Source organism: Pristiophorus japonicus, chromosome 21, assembly GCF_044704955.1.
Source record: "Pristiophorus japonicus isolate sPriJap1 chromosome 21, sPriJap1.hap1, whole genome shotgun sequence".
NCBI lineage: Eukaryota > Metazoa > Chordata > Chondrichthyes > Pristiophoridae > Pristiophorus > Pristiophorus japonicus.
The window spans coordinates 57,834,542-57,851,022 of record NC_091997.1 but is presented as its reverse complement, the minus strand read 5'-3'; the positions used below and the strand labels follow the sequence as shown (position 1 = coordinate 57,851,022).

Below are 16,481 nucleotides of genomic sequence, written 5' to 3'. Positions count from 1 at the left end.
CGACTGTAACTTTTAGGCTATGTCCCCAAGTCCTGGACTCTCTAACCAGCGGAAATAGTTTCTCTCTACCCTGTCAGTTCCCCTTAATATTGTGGAAACTTTGGTCAAATCACCCCATAATCTTCCATATTCCAGGGAATACAACTGGTTTGAATAATCTCTTGTAATCTAACCCTTGGAATCCAGGTATCATTCTGGTAAATCCATGCTGCACTGCCTCCAAGGCCAAAGTATCCTACGTGACGTGTGGTGCCCAGAGCGCTAGGTGTGGTCTAGCCAGGGCTTTATACAGCCGCAGCATAATCTCTGCCCCCTTGTATTCTAGTCCTCTAGGTATAAAGCCCAGCACTCCTTCAGCGTTTTTGATTATCTTCTGTACCTGTCCATAACATTTTAACGATCTATGTACATGGACCCCTATTTCCGTCAGTTGGGAGGTCTAGGACTCGGTCGTTACAGTCCAGCCTTTCAGGAGAGAAGTTAGGAAATAGTTCTACATGCAAAGGGTGGTAGAAGTTTGGAACTCTTGCCCGAAGTCTCATTGCACCTCCACTGTTTCTAGCTTTTTACCATTTAGAAAGTACTCTGATCTATCCTTCCTAGGCCCACACTTGCCCAACATTGAAATCCATTTGCTGCAGTTTTGCCCATTCACTTAGTCTATGAATATCTCTGTGTAATGTTATGCTTCCATCTATACTGCATACACTGCTGCCTATCTTTGTGTCATTGGCAAACTTGGATATGCGACTATCCCATCATCTAAGTCATTAATAAATAGTGAATAGTTGAGGTCCCACCGCAGATCCCTGCCAATTACAGTACCTGCCCATTATCCTTGCTCTGTCTTCTGTTGCTCAGCAAATTTCCGAACCAGGTCAATCATTTGCTTTCTATTCCATGAGCCCCAACTTTAGCTAACAGTCTCTTTTTAAAGGACTTTATCGAATGCCTTCTAGAATCCATATAAATAACATCCATAGATATTCCCCTGTCCACTACTTTAGTCACCTCTTCAAAACAGTTCATTCAGGTTTGTTTAGCATGACGTGCCTTTCACAAAACCATGCTGGCTCTTTGATCAGCTGAAAATGTTCAGTGTGTTCGGTCACCCTATCCTTAATTATAGACTAGTAATATTCCAACAACAGTTGTATGGCTAACTGGTCTATAATTCCCTGTTTTCTCTCTCTCCTTTCTTATATAGCGGGACTTGTGCAATTTTTCATTCTAAAGGAGCAGTACCTGAATCGAGAGAATTTTGGAAGATTATAGTTAGGAGCATCTGCAATGTTCTCATCTACTTCCTTTAATCATAGAATGGTTACACCGCAGACAGAGACCCTTTGGCCCATCGAGCCCGTGTGCCGGCTCTCTGCAGGAGCACTTCAGCTAGTCCCACTCCCCTGGGATGGAATCCATCTGGTCCTGGGGACTTGCCACTCGTTAAGGCCATTATTTTCTTCATTACTGTTATTTTGCTTACATTAATGTTAGTGAGTCCCCTTCCCTGATTCAATATTAGTTTCCTTGGGGTGTCCAGCATGCTATCCTCTATCCATACTGTAAGCACTAATGCAAGGTCATTATTTAACATGTCCGCTATTTCTTATTTTAATTTATAATATCTCAGTTATCAGTTTTTCCTGGGACTAAGTTGCTCCTGATCACCCTCTTTTTTTCTAATATAATTGGGGGGGAAAATTATTGCAAGTTTCTTTTCATACTCTCTTTCTTTTTGTAGCTCTTACTATCTGTTGTTACCTTTCGTTCTCTGTATCGCTCCCATTTGCCAGGATTTTTCTATGCTTTTTCTTTTAGTTTCATGTTGTCCCTTACCTCTTGTCTTTTTTTTCGAAGTAGAGTGCGACGTCCAGAATCCGGACATCGGGCCGATCCGTGGCGGGGTCATCTGGAAAATGTTCCGAAATCCATACCCCCCCACCCCCCACCCCCCCTCCGGGCCCTCAGGCGACCTGACTGAGCCCCCCCGACCTCTGGCGGCCAGACCAACTTTCCACTGCCCTTCTGAAATCTGGAATGGCCTCGATCCCAAGGTTTCCGGATTTCGGACGTCACCGTCACACCTATAACAATTTGTACTGCACTTTTCTTTGACAGACAACTGTCCATCAAGCCCCTCCCCCCACCACTGCCCGTACTGCACTTTTTTGACCGACAGCTGACAAGCCCCTTCTTCTGTGAAGCTCCGCCGCCGCCGACCCCCCCCCCCAGCCGAATCATTCCATGCACGTGGTGCCGAGAAACGAGACCTGATGCTCCAACTCTCTTTCCCCCCCCCCGCCCCCCAGGCCAGTGTGAGGGGGCCTAGTGCGGCCACCCTGAGCCCAATAGCGAGAGAGAGAAGCTTGGGGTGGGGGGGGTGGGAAGAGGGAGAGAAAAGGTGGGGGGGAAGAGAGAAAGAGTGAGACACACACGGGTGGTGGGTAGGGGGGGGAATCGGAGGGGAGAGAGGGAACTTGGGGAAGACGATCACGTTCTTCCAACCCCCTACAAGAGGCATTGTTGGAGTGGATAATATCCAGTAGTCACGATATTATCACTATTCACTTTTTATACCCAATAAACCTGTCAACAATCCGTACACAATGCCTGCCCCATCTATGGTGGGCTGGGGGAGGGAAGTACTTGGACTGGGATAAGGCACTTCGGCTGGGGGAGGGAAGTACTTGGATTGGGGTAAGGCACTCCGGCTGGGGAGGGACTTTGGCTGGCCCTTGCTGTCTTCTGGGGAGCTCTGTCCTCTGTCACTTCAGGAAGTCAAAGTGGATCAAGTTACAATTTGCAAAGTTGCAAAGACCTTGGGATGGAAGGTTCCAGCGACACATTCAGGGTGTGTCTTATCCTCCAAGGAGACCAATCAGAAACAAAGGGTGGAGCATGTTGGCCATTTTGGCAGTACAAATAAACGCGTCCATTTTTTGGGGGCAAGTAGAGCTCTTGCTGTTTAAGGGTATAAACTGATTCTGTATCATGTTAAATTCGTTGTCAAACACCTCCCAAGGTCTTTGCAACTTTGCAAATTGTAACTTGATCCACTTTTTGACTTCCTGAAGTGACTGAGGACAGAGCTCCCCAGAAGACAGCAAGGGCCAGCCAAAGTCCCTCCCCAGCCGGAGTGCCTTACCCCAATCCAAGTACTTCCCTCCCCCAGCCCAAGTGCCTTACCCCAGTCCAAGTACTTCCCTCCCCCAGCCCACCATAGATGGGGCAGGCATTGTGTACGGATTGTTGACAGGTTTATTGGGTATAAAAAGTGAATAGTGACTTCTGTCGATTTTCCCAGTCTTATCCTGTTGAAGTCAGCCTTGCTTAAATCGAGAACTTTAGCTGTTTTGCATTTCTCCCTTTCAAAATAGTGTTGGACTTGATCGTATTATGATTACTTTTAGATAAATGTCCGTGCACTGTTAGCCTGTTAATGAAATCTGTCTCATTACTCAATATTAAATCTAATATAGCCTGCCCCCTTGTTGGTTCTGGAACATATTGTTGCAGAAAACTATCCTGAACACACTCAAGAAATTGAGTACCTTTCTAACATGAGCTCATCTGCTTATCCCAATCTACATGAAAGTTAAAATTCCTCTGCCTTTGCTCCATGCTTGTCTAATCTCTGCATTTATACATTCTGCCACTTTACAGCTGCTTCCAGGGGGCCGATACACAACTCCCACTATAGTCTTAAATCCTTTCCCATTTCTTAATTCTACCCATAAAGTCTCCATTGCCTGTTTACCTCTCGTTATATCCTCTCATCATATGAAGTAATTGTATCCTTAATCACTAAGGCTACTCCACCCCCCCCCCTGCCAGATTCCCTATCCTTTCTGTATAACCTGGTATATTCAGTTCCCAGTCCTAACCATCTTGCAGCCATGTCTCAGTAATAGCGTCCATGTAGTACTGTCTTAAGTTGAATTAGCGCCTGCAATTCATTTAATTTGTTGCTTATACTCTGTGCGTTTGTATAAAGAACATTGTTTGGGCTAGTCACCCTAACCTGTCCTTCTGGTCTAATTTCTCGTTTTTCTCTCTCATTTCTTATTTCTCTCTCCTGATTTAATGACTTTACGGGGGTGAGTTTGAAAAATTAACAGCAGGCGCTAATGATTTAAAACTTTTTAAAAATTTGGCGTTTGCGCTCCAAGGAGGAAGTGGAGTGTTAAATCAGGCGTTTCACTTCCTTTCTAGAGCGCAATGGGCAGCAGGCGGGGCGGTGCACACTGGGCCGTGTAGCGCTGCCGCGATGGAAGGTTCCTTAAAGGGAAGTACCATCGCTGCAAGCTCTGCAAAGGGAAAAAACCTACCTTCTCCACATCGGCAGCATGATCCAGCCCGGCACTCAGGCTTATCGATCGTGGGCATGAACCCGCAAAAAAGGCTGCGAGAGAAGCTAATATTTGTTTTTACATACAGCAGCCACCTCGCCTTTAAGCATCGCCCCCGAAGCGGCCGGCTGACAGATGCGTGCCTCCTGCAGCTGCCTGTGTTTTTGCCCAGTGAAGCCGCAGGGGGCTGAACTCAATTCTGGGTCCGGGCCGATGTGCACAGCCTTGACTTTACAATCTCCGGGCAAAGGTGATCGGGGCGCAATGCTGCCCCACTACCGCAAAACTCCCGCTGAATTTAGTGGGAGGCACTGATCTCACTGCACCCGGTCTCAGACTCATTTGAGCTCCATTAGCACTTCCCCCTTTGACCCACAGCTTCCCCCACAATTTCTATCTATTACTCTACTTTTGTTTGTTTCAGAATTATCATTTATACTACCTTTTCCACCTGAGCCCTCTGGAGAACTGATATTTGCCTTCTCCTTCGACCTGTGGAGAGACCAAATAGCCCGGAGCCCATTCTTGGTCCTTTGTTTGGTTGCATCGCATCCATCCTCTCTTCAAAGCACCCAAATCTAGGAGGAGAAATCAGACAATAACACAAGGTTTCGCAATTGTGTGGGATAGGCTGGTTGGACCCGACGGCCTTTTCCTGTCCGCCATTGTTGGTAAGATGAAGCCTTGGTTTGAAGGTGTTTTAGGGAGCTCCAGTAACACTTGTTTTATGTTTACGCAGCTAAACATGAATTGGAATAAAGGAGGCAGCGCAGGAAAGAGGGGATTTGGTTTTGGAGGCTTTGCCATTGCACCTGGGAAGAAGGAAGAACCAAAGCTGCCGAAGACGTCGCATTCTGTGTTCGGTCCGCTGGGCCCGCCGGGGGGTTACGGCAAAACGCAGGGCGCTCAGACACCCTGCTTCTATAAAGTGGGATCTAAACGGCCAAACTTTGATGAAGAAAATGCGTGAGTATTGTATAATGAGCTGTTTGCTGATTGTGATCACTGATCAATGGGGAAAAGATGAAGAAAATAACCTCACCGCTTAAAGGAACAGGAGGAGGCCATGCCCCTCGAGCCTGTTCCATTCGATGAGATCATAGCTGATCTGTACCTTAACCCTATCTACCCGCCTTGGTTCCATAACCTGTAATACTCTTACCGAACACAAATCTTATCAAGCTTAGTTTTGAAATTTGCAATTGAGCCCCAGCCTCATTGATTTGGTTCAATTTCTTTCTCTTACTCACTCTGCTGTGTATTGAACCTTGCTCGTTGATTTTGTGTTGTTTGCAGGTAAAACTTTTTACAAATTGGAACTGAGTAGGTCTCAACAGCTGACATTTCTGACCTAACTTGGCTAAAATTCCAGTTTCAACTTTAAAATAATTGGGAATCATTTCAAATTGTTAACTTAAATTTTCAGTTTTTATATTGTCTGTCTTGTGGAATGTGATTCTCTGATTTCGTTGATCGCTGCAACCCTTATGATGATACTTGTACTCGACGACTAATTGAAAAGCAAGCTGGAATCCTGCATTCAGATATTCAAACATTTGTGCAAACTAAAATATTTAATGTATTAGGAATCTTGTGAATGGTGCACTTTGTTTACAGGACCCTCCCATTTTAATCAGCAATCGGGAACAAACAAACCAGTTCCACAGGGATTTGGATAGTTTGGAGGTTGAGGCTGACAATTGGGGAATGCTTTTTAATGTGGACAAATGCAAGGGGAATAAACCTTGGGAATATAAAGAGAATGATAGAAGACTACAGGACATGACACGGGAGAGAGTTGAGGTGCAGATTGAAGCCATCAGTGCAATGAGCAACAACGCTAAAGAAAACAAACCAGATATATAGAGCACTGGTTCAGTCCCACAGGTCTCCAAATAACATGGATCATGTGCAGCTCTTCAGCCCTGGAAACCAGCCCACGAAGCACATGCAACTGCCCTTTGCATTCAGAGTTCATACCCGCTGGTTGGCTCTGTTTGAATTCTGTGGTTTGAAATGGCTGTCCTTAGTGCTGTTGCTGGGTAAATCCTAACCCATAGCACCAAGGTGTATATCAGCAGCAGGTGTTGAATGGGAATATGGCGTTAAACATTAAGGGAGATTTGGAAATTAGATTAAAAGGTATGATGGTAGATAAGCAGTGACGAACATTTAAAGAAATATTTCATAATTCTCAACGAATATGCATTCCTTTGGGGAAAAAATCTCCAGAGGGAATAATGATCCATCTGTGGCTACCTAAAGAGATTAAGGATAGTATTCGATGGAAAGAAAGCGGCATTTAATGTTGTCAAGAAGAGTAGTAATCCTGAGGATTGGGAGAGTTTTGGAAACCAGCAAAGAATGACCAACAATTGATTAAAAAGGGAGAAAATATAATGGGAGTAGCAAGAAAAATAAAATCAGATTGTAGGAGCTATGAGTATGTAAAGAGAGTAGTGAAAGTAAAGGCGAGTCCCATCGAGGCTGAGACAGGATAAATTATAGTGAGGAACAAGGAAATGGCAGAGCCGTTAAACAAATATTTTGTATTTGCCTTTGCAGTAGTCGAGATAAAAAACATACCAGAAATAGTGGGGAACCAAGGGGTTAATGAGAGTGAAGAACTTAAAATAATTAATATTAGTAAAGAAAAAGTATTGTAGACATTAATGGGACTAAAAGCCGACAAATCCCCTGGACCTGAGGCCCACATCCGAGGGATGTAAAAGAAGTGGCTGCAGAGAGAGTGGATCATTGGTTGTGAGCTTCCAAAGTTCCCTGGATTCAGGAATGGTCTGAGTAGATTGGAAGGTAGCAAATGTAACACTGCTATTCAAGAAAAGGGGGAAGAGAGAAAACGGGGAACGACAGGCGAGTTAGCCTGACATCCATCGACAGGAAAATGCTGGGATCCATTATTAAGGCAGTGATAACAGGACACTTAGAAAATCATGATATGATTAGTCAGAGTCAACATGGTATTATGAAAGGGAAATCGTGTTCAGTGTTTTTTGAGGTGTAACTAGCACAGTAGATCAGAGAAACTCGTGGATGTAGTATATTTAGATTTGTAAAAGGCAGTCGATAAGATGCCACATGAAAGGTTGTTGCACAAGATACGGGCTCGTGGGGATGGGGGCAATGTTCTCTGTAAGCTGTGTGGTCTGACCGCGCTATGGAGCTCCTGCTAAGACACCTTACCAGCTTTTAAATGGGGAAACCACGTCTACACTTTCTGAATGGGCTGTTCAGCCCCTTAAAGGGACCTCACACTCAACAAAAAAAATTAAAGGGACCATTGGTTGGGGATAATATGTTAGCCTGGATAGAGTATTGGTTAAAGGACAGAAAACAAGAGTATGGCCTACTTTTGCTTCTATTTCTATAGACCAGTTAGCCTGACATCAGTAGTAGGGAAAATGCTCAAATCTATTATTAAGGACGTGGTAACAGGGCACTTAAAAAAAATAATAATAGGATTGGGCAGAGTCAACACTGATTTATGAAAGGGAAATCACGTTTCACAAATCTGATTTTTGAGCAGAATATATGAGGGGAACCAATGGATGTGGTGTATTTGGAATTTAAGACAACATTCAAACGGTGCCACACGATGTTATTAAGCAAAATTAGGGCTCATGGGATTGGGGGTATTATACCAGCGTGGGTTGAGGATTGGTTAATGCACAGAAAACAGAGTAGAAATAAACGGTGGATTTTTGGGTTGGCAGGCTGTAACTAATGGGGTACTGCAAGGAACAATGCTTGGGCCTCAGCTATTCAGAATCATAGAATCATAGAAATTTACAGTTTAGAAGGAGGCCATTTCGACCCATTGTGTCCGTGCCGGCCGACAAAGAGCTAACCAGCCTAATCCCACTTTCCAGCTCCTGGTTACGGCAGTTCATGTGCACATCCAAGTACTTCTCAAATGTGGGGAGGGTTTCTGCCTCTACCACCCTTTCAAGCAATGAGTTCCAGACCCCCACCACCCTCTAGGTGAAAACATTTCCCCTTAAACCTCCGACCAATTACTATAAATCTATGCCCCCTGGTTGTTGACCCCTCTGCCAAGGGAAACAGGTCCGTCCTATCCACTCTATCCAAGTCCTCATAATTTTATACACCTCAATAAGGTCTCCCCTCGGCCTCCTCTGTTCCAGAGCAAACAAACCCAGCCTATTCCTCATAGCTAAAATTCTCCAGTCCAGGCAACATTCTCGTAAATCTCCTCTGTACCCACGCTAGTGCAATCACATCTTTCCTGTAATGTGACCTGAACTGCATGCAGTACCCTAGCTGTGGCCTAACCAGTGTTTTATACAGTTCAAGCATAACCACCCTGCTCTTGTATTCTATGCCTTGGCTAATAAAGGCAAGTATACCTTACGCCTTCTTAACCACCTTAACTACCTAGCCTGCTACCTTCAGGGATTTGTGGACATGCACTCCAAGGTCCCTTTGTTCCTCTACACTTCTCAGTGTCTTACCATTTGATATGTATTCCCTTGCCTTGTTATCCCTCCCCAAATGCATTGCCTCACACTTCTCCGATTGAATTCCATTTGCCACTGTTCGGCCCACCTGACTAGTTCATTGATATCTTCCTGCAGTCTGCAGCTTTCTTCATCAACCACGCAGCCAATTTTTGTATCATTTGCAAACTTCATAATCATGCCCCCTACATTCAAGTCTAAATCATTGATAGATATACCACAAAAAGCAAGGGACCCAGCACTGAGTCCTGCGGAACCCCACAGCAAACAGCCTTCCAGTCACAAAAATACCCATCAACTATTACCCTTTGCTTCCCGCCTCTGAGCCACTTTTGGATCCAACTTGCCACTTTGCCCTGGATCCCATGGGCTTTTACTTTCGTGCCAAATCTGCAATATGGGCCCTTATCAAAAGCTTTGCTAAAATCCATATACACTACATTGTACGCACTACCCTCATCGACCCTCCTCAAAATTCAATCAGATTAGTCAGACACGATCTTCCCATAACAAATCTGTGCTGACTGTCCCTGATTAATCCTTGCCTTTCTAAATGTAGATTTATCCTGTCCTTTAAGATTTTTTTCCAATAATTTTCTGAGGTTGGGCTGACTGGCCTGTAATTACTCGGTCTATCCCTTTTTAAACAAAGGTACAATGTTAATAGTCCTCCAGTCCTCCGGCCAAAGAGGATTGGAAAATTATGGTCCGAGTCTCTGCTATTTCCTCTTTTAATTCTCTTAACAGCCTGGGATACATTTCATATGGGCCTGGGGATTTATCCACTTTCAAAGCTTCTAAACTCCGAATCCTTCCCCTCGCACTGTTTATTTCATCTAATGCAGGCGCAACGTCCGAATCCGGAACTCCGAAAACTGTAATTGTCCAAAAACTGGACACTTTGCGCATAGCTGATGGAGTCGTTGTCCGAAAACAGGACATTTTTCAGGCAAAACCCAAAATCCATCATGGATTCGGTTGGGTTTTACCAGACTTCAGACAAGAAAATCAATAGTCTGAAATCTGGAATCCTTGACCGAATCCGTGTCTGATTTTGAACCTCGCTGCTCAAAACCCGGCACGGATTCTGTATTTCAGACTATTGATTTTCTTGCCTGAAATCCGGAAAAACCCAACCGGAACGGACACAGTCCCGAGGATTCCCAGTGTTGTATATGTATTTCACACTCCTCCTCCCTGATTGCAATGTCTGCATCGCCCCTCTCTTTTGTGAAAACAGACTCATAGCGTTCATTTAAGAATCATACCCATGTCTTCTGCCTCCACACGCAGGTTACCTTTATGGTCTCTAATAGACCCTACTCTTTAGTTCATCATCATCATAGGCAGTCCCTTAAAACGAGGGTGACATGCTTCCATGTCAAAAAGGGATGAGTTCACAGGTGTTTCAATGAAGGACCTAATATTCCAGGTCCCGAACTACATCCTGAAGGGTGGAAGATGCCTGTGTGTGGATTTTTTTAACGTGGTGACCGTTGCACACCAGCCACCACATGGGGCTTGACAGAGCTAGGTCTTGGTCCAGTGGCAAGGGTTAACCAAGGCGACTGGAGACCAACACAGCACAGACCTAGTGTGCACAATATCTTATTGAATGGAGGAGCAGGCTCGAGGGGCCAAATGCCCTACTCCTGCTATTTCTTATGTTCTTATATCACAGTGTGGGCTGGTTTCGCCTGGGCCACGATCACCAACCTCTAAGAACTCTTGCCGTTCCTTCGCCCCGACCTCGCCGCTCCAGCTGTACCCGCCTGCGCAATCAGCGACCTGGATTTGGGTGACGTCAAATCGAGTCGCCCTCTTCACAGCCGTTGCCCTCCTGCAACAGCACAAGCTGCTCCCTGCATTGGCATGCTACCGCACGCTGCTCCCTCTAATGGCCCCGACCTGCTGATTGTCCGGGACCACGCCGATCTCTGGGCTGGGCCACCACCTGGAGTTAACCCTCTTGCTCTTAATGTATTTACAAAACATCTTTAGGTTTTCCTTGATTTTACTTGCCAAATTTTTTTCATTCTCTCTCTCCTAATTTCCTTTTTTTAATTGCACCCCTGCACTGTCTATACTCCTCTAGAGTTTCTGCAGTATTGAGTCCTCGGTATCTGTCATAAGCTTCCCTTTTTTCTTTATCCTTCCCTGTATGCCCCTTGACATCCAGGGGACTCTAGATTTGTTAGTCCCACTTTAAGGGAGCATTCTTGCTCTGAACCCTCCGGATCTCCTCCTTGAATGCTTCCCACTGCTCTGACACTGATTTACCACAAGTAGCTGTTTCCAGTCCACTTTGGCTAAATCACACCTCAGCTTAGTAAAATTGGCTTTCTCCCAATTGAGAACTTTTATTCCTGGCCTATCTGCATCCTTTTCTATAACTACCCCAAATCTAACTGAATTATGATCACTAGCACCAAAATGCTCTCCCACTGATACCCCTTCCACCTGCCCAGCTTCATTCCCTAAAATCAAGTCCAGAGCCGCCCCTTCGCTTGTTGGGCTTGCTGCATGCTGACTAAAAAAAGTTCTCCTGAATGTATTTTAGGAATTCTGCACCCTCTATACCTTTCATACTAATTCTATCCCAGTTAATGTTATTGCCTTATAGTTTTTGCACTTCTTAGAAATTTGCCTACATATTTGCTCTTCTGTCTCCCTCTGATTGGGGGTCGATAGTACACTCCCAGCAGTGTGATCGCCCCTTTTTTGTTCAATTGAACCCATGTGCCTCATTTGATGATCCCTCTAACACATTGTCCCTCCTCACAGGTGTAATTGTTTCCTTAATCGATACTGCGACCCCCCCCCCCCCCTTTCTTACCCCCTCTCGATCCCATCTGAAAACCCTGTAACCAGGAATGTTGAGCTTCTACGGTCATATCATACTCCCAAGTGTCTATCTGTGCTCTCAGCTCATCTGTCTTATTCCCCAGACTCCTTGCATTGAAGTAAAAACCATTTAGCATTTCCAAACTTCCTTGTTTATTTTCTAGCATTTGTTTCCACTGCCTTCCAAATTCATTTTCTAATTTTCTGCTTTCTAATACCAGCTTTGCTTCTCTCCCTTCTGAATCTACTCTCGGGTTCCCATCCCGCTGCCAAGCCAGTTCAAACCCTCCCGAACAGCACTAGCAGCCGCCCTTTCTCCCCCCCTCCCCGCAAGGATATTGGTTCCAGCCCAGTTGAGGTGCAACCTGCCTGGCTTGTACGGGTCCCACCTCCCCCTGAAACGGTCCCAATGCTTCAGGAATCTAAAGCCCTCCCACCTGCACCAACTCTCCAGCTACGCATTCATCTGCTCTATCCTCCTATTTCTGTACTCACTAGCTCATGGCACCAGGAGTAATCCGGAGATTACTACCTTGAGGTCCTGCTTTTTAATCTCTCTCCTAGCTCCCTAAAATCTATATCAATTATTTGGATGAGGGGACCAAATGTAATGTATCCAAGTTTGTTGATGATACAAAGCTAAGTGGGAATGTAAGTTGTGAGGAGGATGCAAAGACTTCAAGGGGCTATAGACGGGCTAAGTGAGTGGGCAAGACCATGGCAAATGGAATGAAATGTGGAGTTATCCACTTGGTTGGCAAAATTAAAAAAGTTTTTAAACTGTGAGAGATTGGGAAATGTTGGTGTCCTTGTACACGAATCACTGAAAGTTAACAGGCAAGTACAGCAAGCAATTGAGAAAGCAAATGGTATGTTGGCCTTTATTACAGGAGGATTTGAGTATAAAAGTAAAGATGCCTTACTGCAATTATACAGGGCCCTGGTAAAACCACACCTCTGGAGTATTGTGTACAGTTTTGGTCTCCTTACCTAAGGAAGGATGTACTTGCCATAGAGGGAATGCAACGAAAGTTCAGCAAACTGATTCCTGGGATGGGGGGATTGTCCTATGAGGAGAGATTGAGTGGACCAGGCCTGCATTCTCTCGAGTTTAGAAGAATGAGAGGTGATCTCACTGAAACATACAAAATTCTTACAGGGCTTGACAGGGTAGATACAGGGAGGATGTTTCCTATGGCTGGGAAGTCAAGCAACAGGGTCACAGTCTCAGAATAAGGGGTCAGCCATTGAGGACTGAGATGAGGTGAAACTTGCTTCGCTCAGAGGATGGTGAATCTTTGGAATTCTCTACCTCAGAGGGCTGTGGCAGCTCAGTCTTTGAGTATATTCAAGACAGAGATAGATATATTTTTGAATATTAAGGGAATCCAATGGAGTAGTGCAGGAAAGTGGAGTTGAGGTCAAAGTTCAATCATGATCTCATTGAATGGCGGAGCAAGCTCGAGGGGCCAAATGGCCTACTCTTGTTCCGAATTCTTATGTTATGTTCTTGTATGCGACCTGTAAGTCTCCATATATGCACCTGTGTGTACCTCGAATAAAAAAAAACGCATGGGCACTCTTGGTATACAGCCGGAGAGAGACAGGACCGAAGTCTAAAGCCGCAACTTGTATTGAGCACTGGTTCAGTCCCACCTGCAGTACTATGTGCAGTGACAGACACCTTACTGCAGTGGGGTAATCCTGGCTTTAACGAAGGCACGGAGGGGAGAATGTGAACTGATGCAGTCTAGTTCGAGCATTGAACTTGGAAAACTGAGCTTTAAGGTCCAAAAGCAGAGGCCTAGTTGTGTGGTAACTATAGTACCTAGAGGGAGTGGACTCGCTTGGAAGAAGGAAAGACAACAGAAAGTTTAGATTTAACTGCTTTACACAGAGTGGTGAGCTTGTGAAACGGACAGTGGAGGTGAATTGTGTCAAGTTCATGTATGAGCTGGATCATGATTTGGATAAATTAAGTGATTGAAAGATTTTAGATACGGAGTATTATATGGGATTGTTTAAAGGATATGAGATGGAGCATTATATGAGATCTGGTAAGCGTGGTAGAAGCAGGGTTCTAAATGAGTTTCTTGCATAACATCCCTGCTTTTCGATTCTATTCTTTGAGAAATGAACATAACATTAGAAATAGGAGCAGGAGTAGGCCACCTGGCCTCTCGAGCCTGCTTTGCCGTTCAATGAGACCATGGCTGATCTGATCATGGACTCAGCTCCACTTCCCTGCCCTCTCCCCATAACCATTTACTCCTTTATCACTCAAAAATCTGTATCTCCGCCTTAAATATATTCAATATCCCAGCTTCCACAGCTCTCTGGGGCAGAGAATTCCATAGATTTACAACCCTCTGAGAAGAAATTTCTCCTCATTTCAGTTTTAAATTGGCGGCCCCTAATTCTGAGACTCTGTCAAAATAGTTTTAGTTTCCCCTAACCTCTCTGCTTCCACCTTGTCTTCCATCTTATATGTTTCGATAAGATCACCTCTCATTCTTTTGAACTCCAATGAGTTTCGGCCCAACCTACTCAACCTATCCTCATAAATCAATCCCCTCATCTCCGGAATCAACCTATTGAACCTTCACTGAACAGCCTCCAATGCAAGTATATCTTTTCTTAAATACGGAGACCAAAAATGTACGCAGTACTCCAGGTGTGGCCTCACCAATACCCTGTACAGTTGTAGCAGGACTTCTCTGCTTTTATACTCTCTTCTCCCTTGCAACATTCCATTTGTCTTCATGATTACTTGCTGTACCTGCATACTAACATTTTGTGTTTCATGCACAAGGACCCCCAGGTCTCTCTCTACTGCAGCACTTGGCAATTTTTCTCCATTTAAATTATAATTTAGTTTCTATTTTTTTCTGCCAGAATGGATAACCTCACATTTTCCCACATTATATTCCTCTGCTAAATTTTTGCCCACTCACTTAGCCTGTCTATATCTCTTTGCAGATTTTTTGTGTCCTCCTCACAATTTGCTTTCTAGCCCATTTTTGTATCATCAGCAAACTTGGCTACTTTACACTCGGTCCCTTCATCCAAGTCATTAATATAGATTGCAAATAGTTGAGCCCCCAACACCGATCCCTGCGGAACCCAGTGCTTCATTTGTATTTTTATGGCCTTGTTAACTTGCATTGCTACTTTTCATGATTTGTAAATGTGTGCCCACAGATCCCTTTGCTCCTCTATCCCATTTAGACTTTTATTTTCCGAGGACTATGTGGCGTCCTTATTCCTCCTACCAAAATGAGCCACCTCACACTTACCTATTGAAATTCACTTACTATTTATATACCCATTCTGCAAGTTTATTATTGTCCAATGCATTTTGTCGCAGTCCTCATCAGTATTCACTACACCCTTCGGGTTGGTGTCATCCGCAATTTTGAAATTGTACTTCCGATTCCGGAGTCCAAATCGTTTATGTAAATGGTGAATAGCAATGGTCCCAGCAGCGATCCTGTGGAACACCACTTTCCACCTTCAACCAGTCTGTGTAACTCCCTTTAACCCGACTCATTCTCTTCTGTTTTGTAGGCAGCTCACTATCCATTCTGCGACTTGTTCCATGACTCCACATGCTCTGACTTTAGTCATGGGTCTACCTTATCAAAGGCCTTTTGAAAATCCAAATATATTACATTTACTGCATTACCTTGTTCTACTCTTTCTGTAACTTCAATGGATTCAATAAGATTGGTCAAGCATGACCTGCCCTTTTGAAATCCATGCTGATTATTCTTTGTTATATTTTTCATTTGTGATTGGTTTTCTATTACACCTTTGAGTAAAGATTCCATTATCATACCTACCGCCGACATTAAGCTAATAGGTCTATAGTTTCCTGGACTTGCATCTGTCTGAGTCTGAACCAGACTGTTCGCAACCTCGGTGTCATATTTGACTCTGAAATGAGCTTCCGGCCACATATCTGCAGCATAACTAAAACCGCCTATTTCCACCTATGTAACATTGCCCATCTCCGCCCCTGCCTCAGCTCTTCAGCTGCTGAAACCCTCATCCGTGCCTTTGTTACCTCCAGACTCGACTGTTCCATCGCACTCCTGGCTGGCTTCCCACATTCTACCCTACGTAAACTTGAGGTCATCCAAAACTCGGCTGCCCGTGTCCTAACTTGCACCAAGTCCCACTCGCCCATCACCCCTGTGCTTGCTGACCTGCATTGGCCCCTGGATAAGCAACGCCTCAATTTCTTAAGTGACTCGGTGTCAAATTTATTTGTTTTGTCTTATAACACTCCTGTGAAGTGCCTTGGAATGTTTTACTACGTTAAAGGCGCTACCTAAATACAATTGTTGTTGTTGGACTTGTTCTTGAAACTGGTGGCACTGCGTTGAACTGTCTGTTTTTTCTAACCATGGTTCTTTTAATAGACAAAGTGCTGCAAAGCAAGTAATTCCTCGGCCGGGCTGCCTGCTTGGTAGGGCCCTTTCCGATCTTGACAAAATACTCTCCCAATGGAATGTTACTTCACTTGTGATCATTTGTCACAACACACAGCTTTCTTCAAGCTTTGCGCTTTCGCTGCTAACTGCTAGCCATTAGTAAAGTAATTCTAGTATGCAGAACTAGCTGGGTCACTATCTCTGACAGGCATATACAATATTTTTTTTAAATCCCACTGTTTAGAGACGAATGGAAATTTGCCTCTCCTAATAGCTCGCTGGATAAATGTGCAGTGAGTTCTAGGTTCAATCACTGCTCTGTGCAGTTAGTCACAGTCAGATGGGGTAAT

The 16,481-nt window shown here is 44.5% G+C and overlaps 1 protein-coding gene across 2 annotated transcripts in view; it reads left to right on the top strand.

Annotated features, from left to right (window-relative positions):
* The window catches only part of ddx42 (DEAD (Asp-Glu-Ala-Asp) box helicase 42), a 77,744-nt gene that overhangs the window by 7,437 nt on the left and 53,826 nt on the right, over nucleotides 1-16,481 (top strand). For both annotated transcript variants that reach the window (XM_070864806.1, XM_070864805.1), the window contains exon 2: nucleotides 5,092-5,318. In XM_070864806.1, coding sequence (XP_070720907.1) covers nucleotides 5,098-5,318 — 221 coding nt within the window. In that variant the 5' untranslated portion in view covers nucleotides 5,092-5,097. The remainder of the gene's footprint in view (nucleotides 1-5,091; nucleotides 5,319-16,481) is intronic.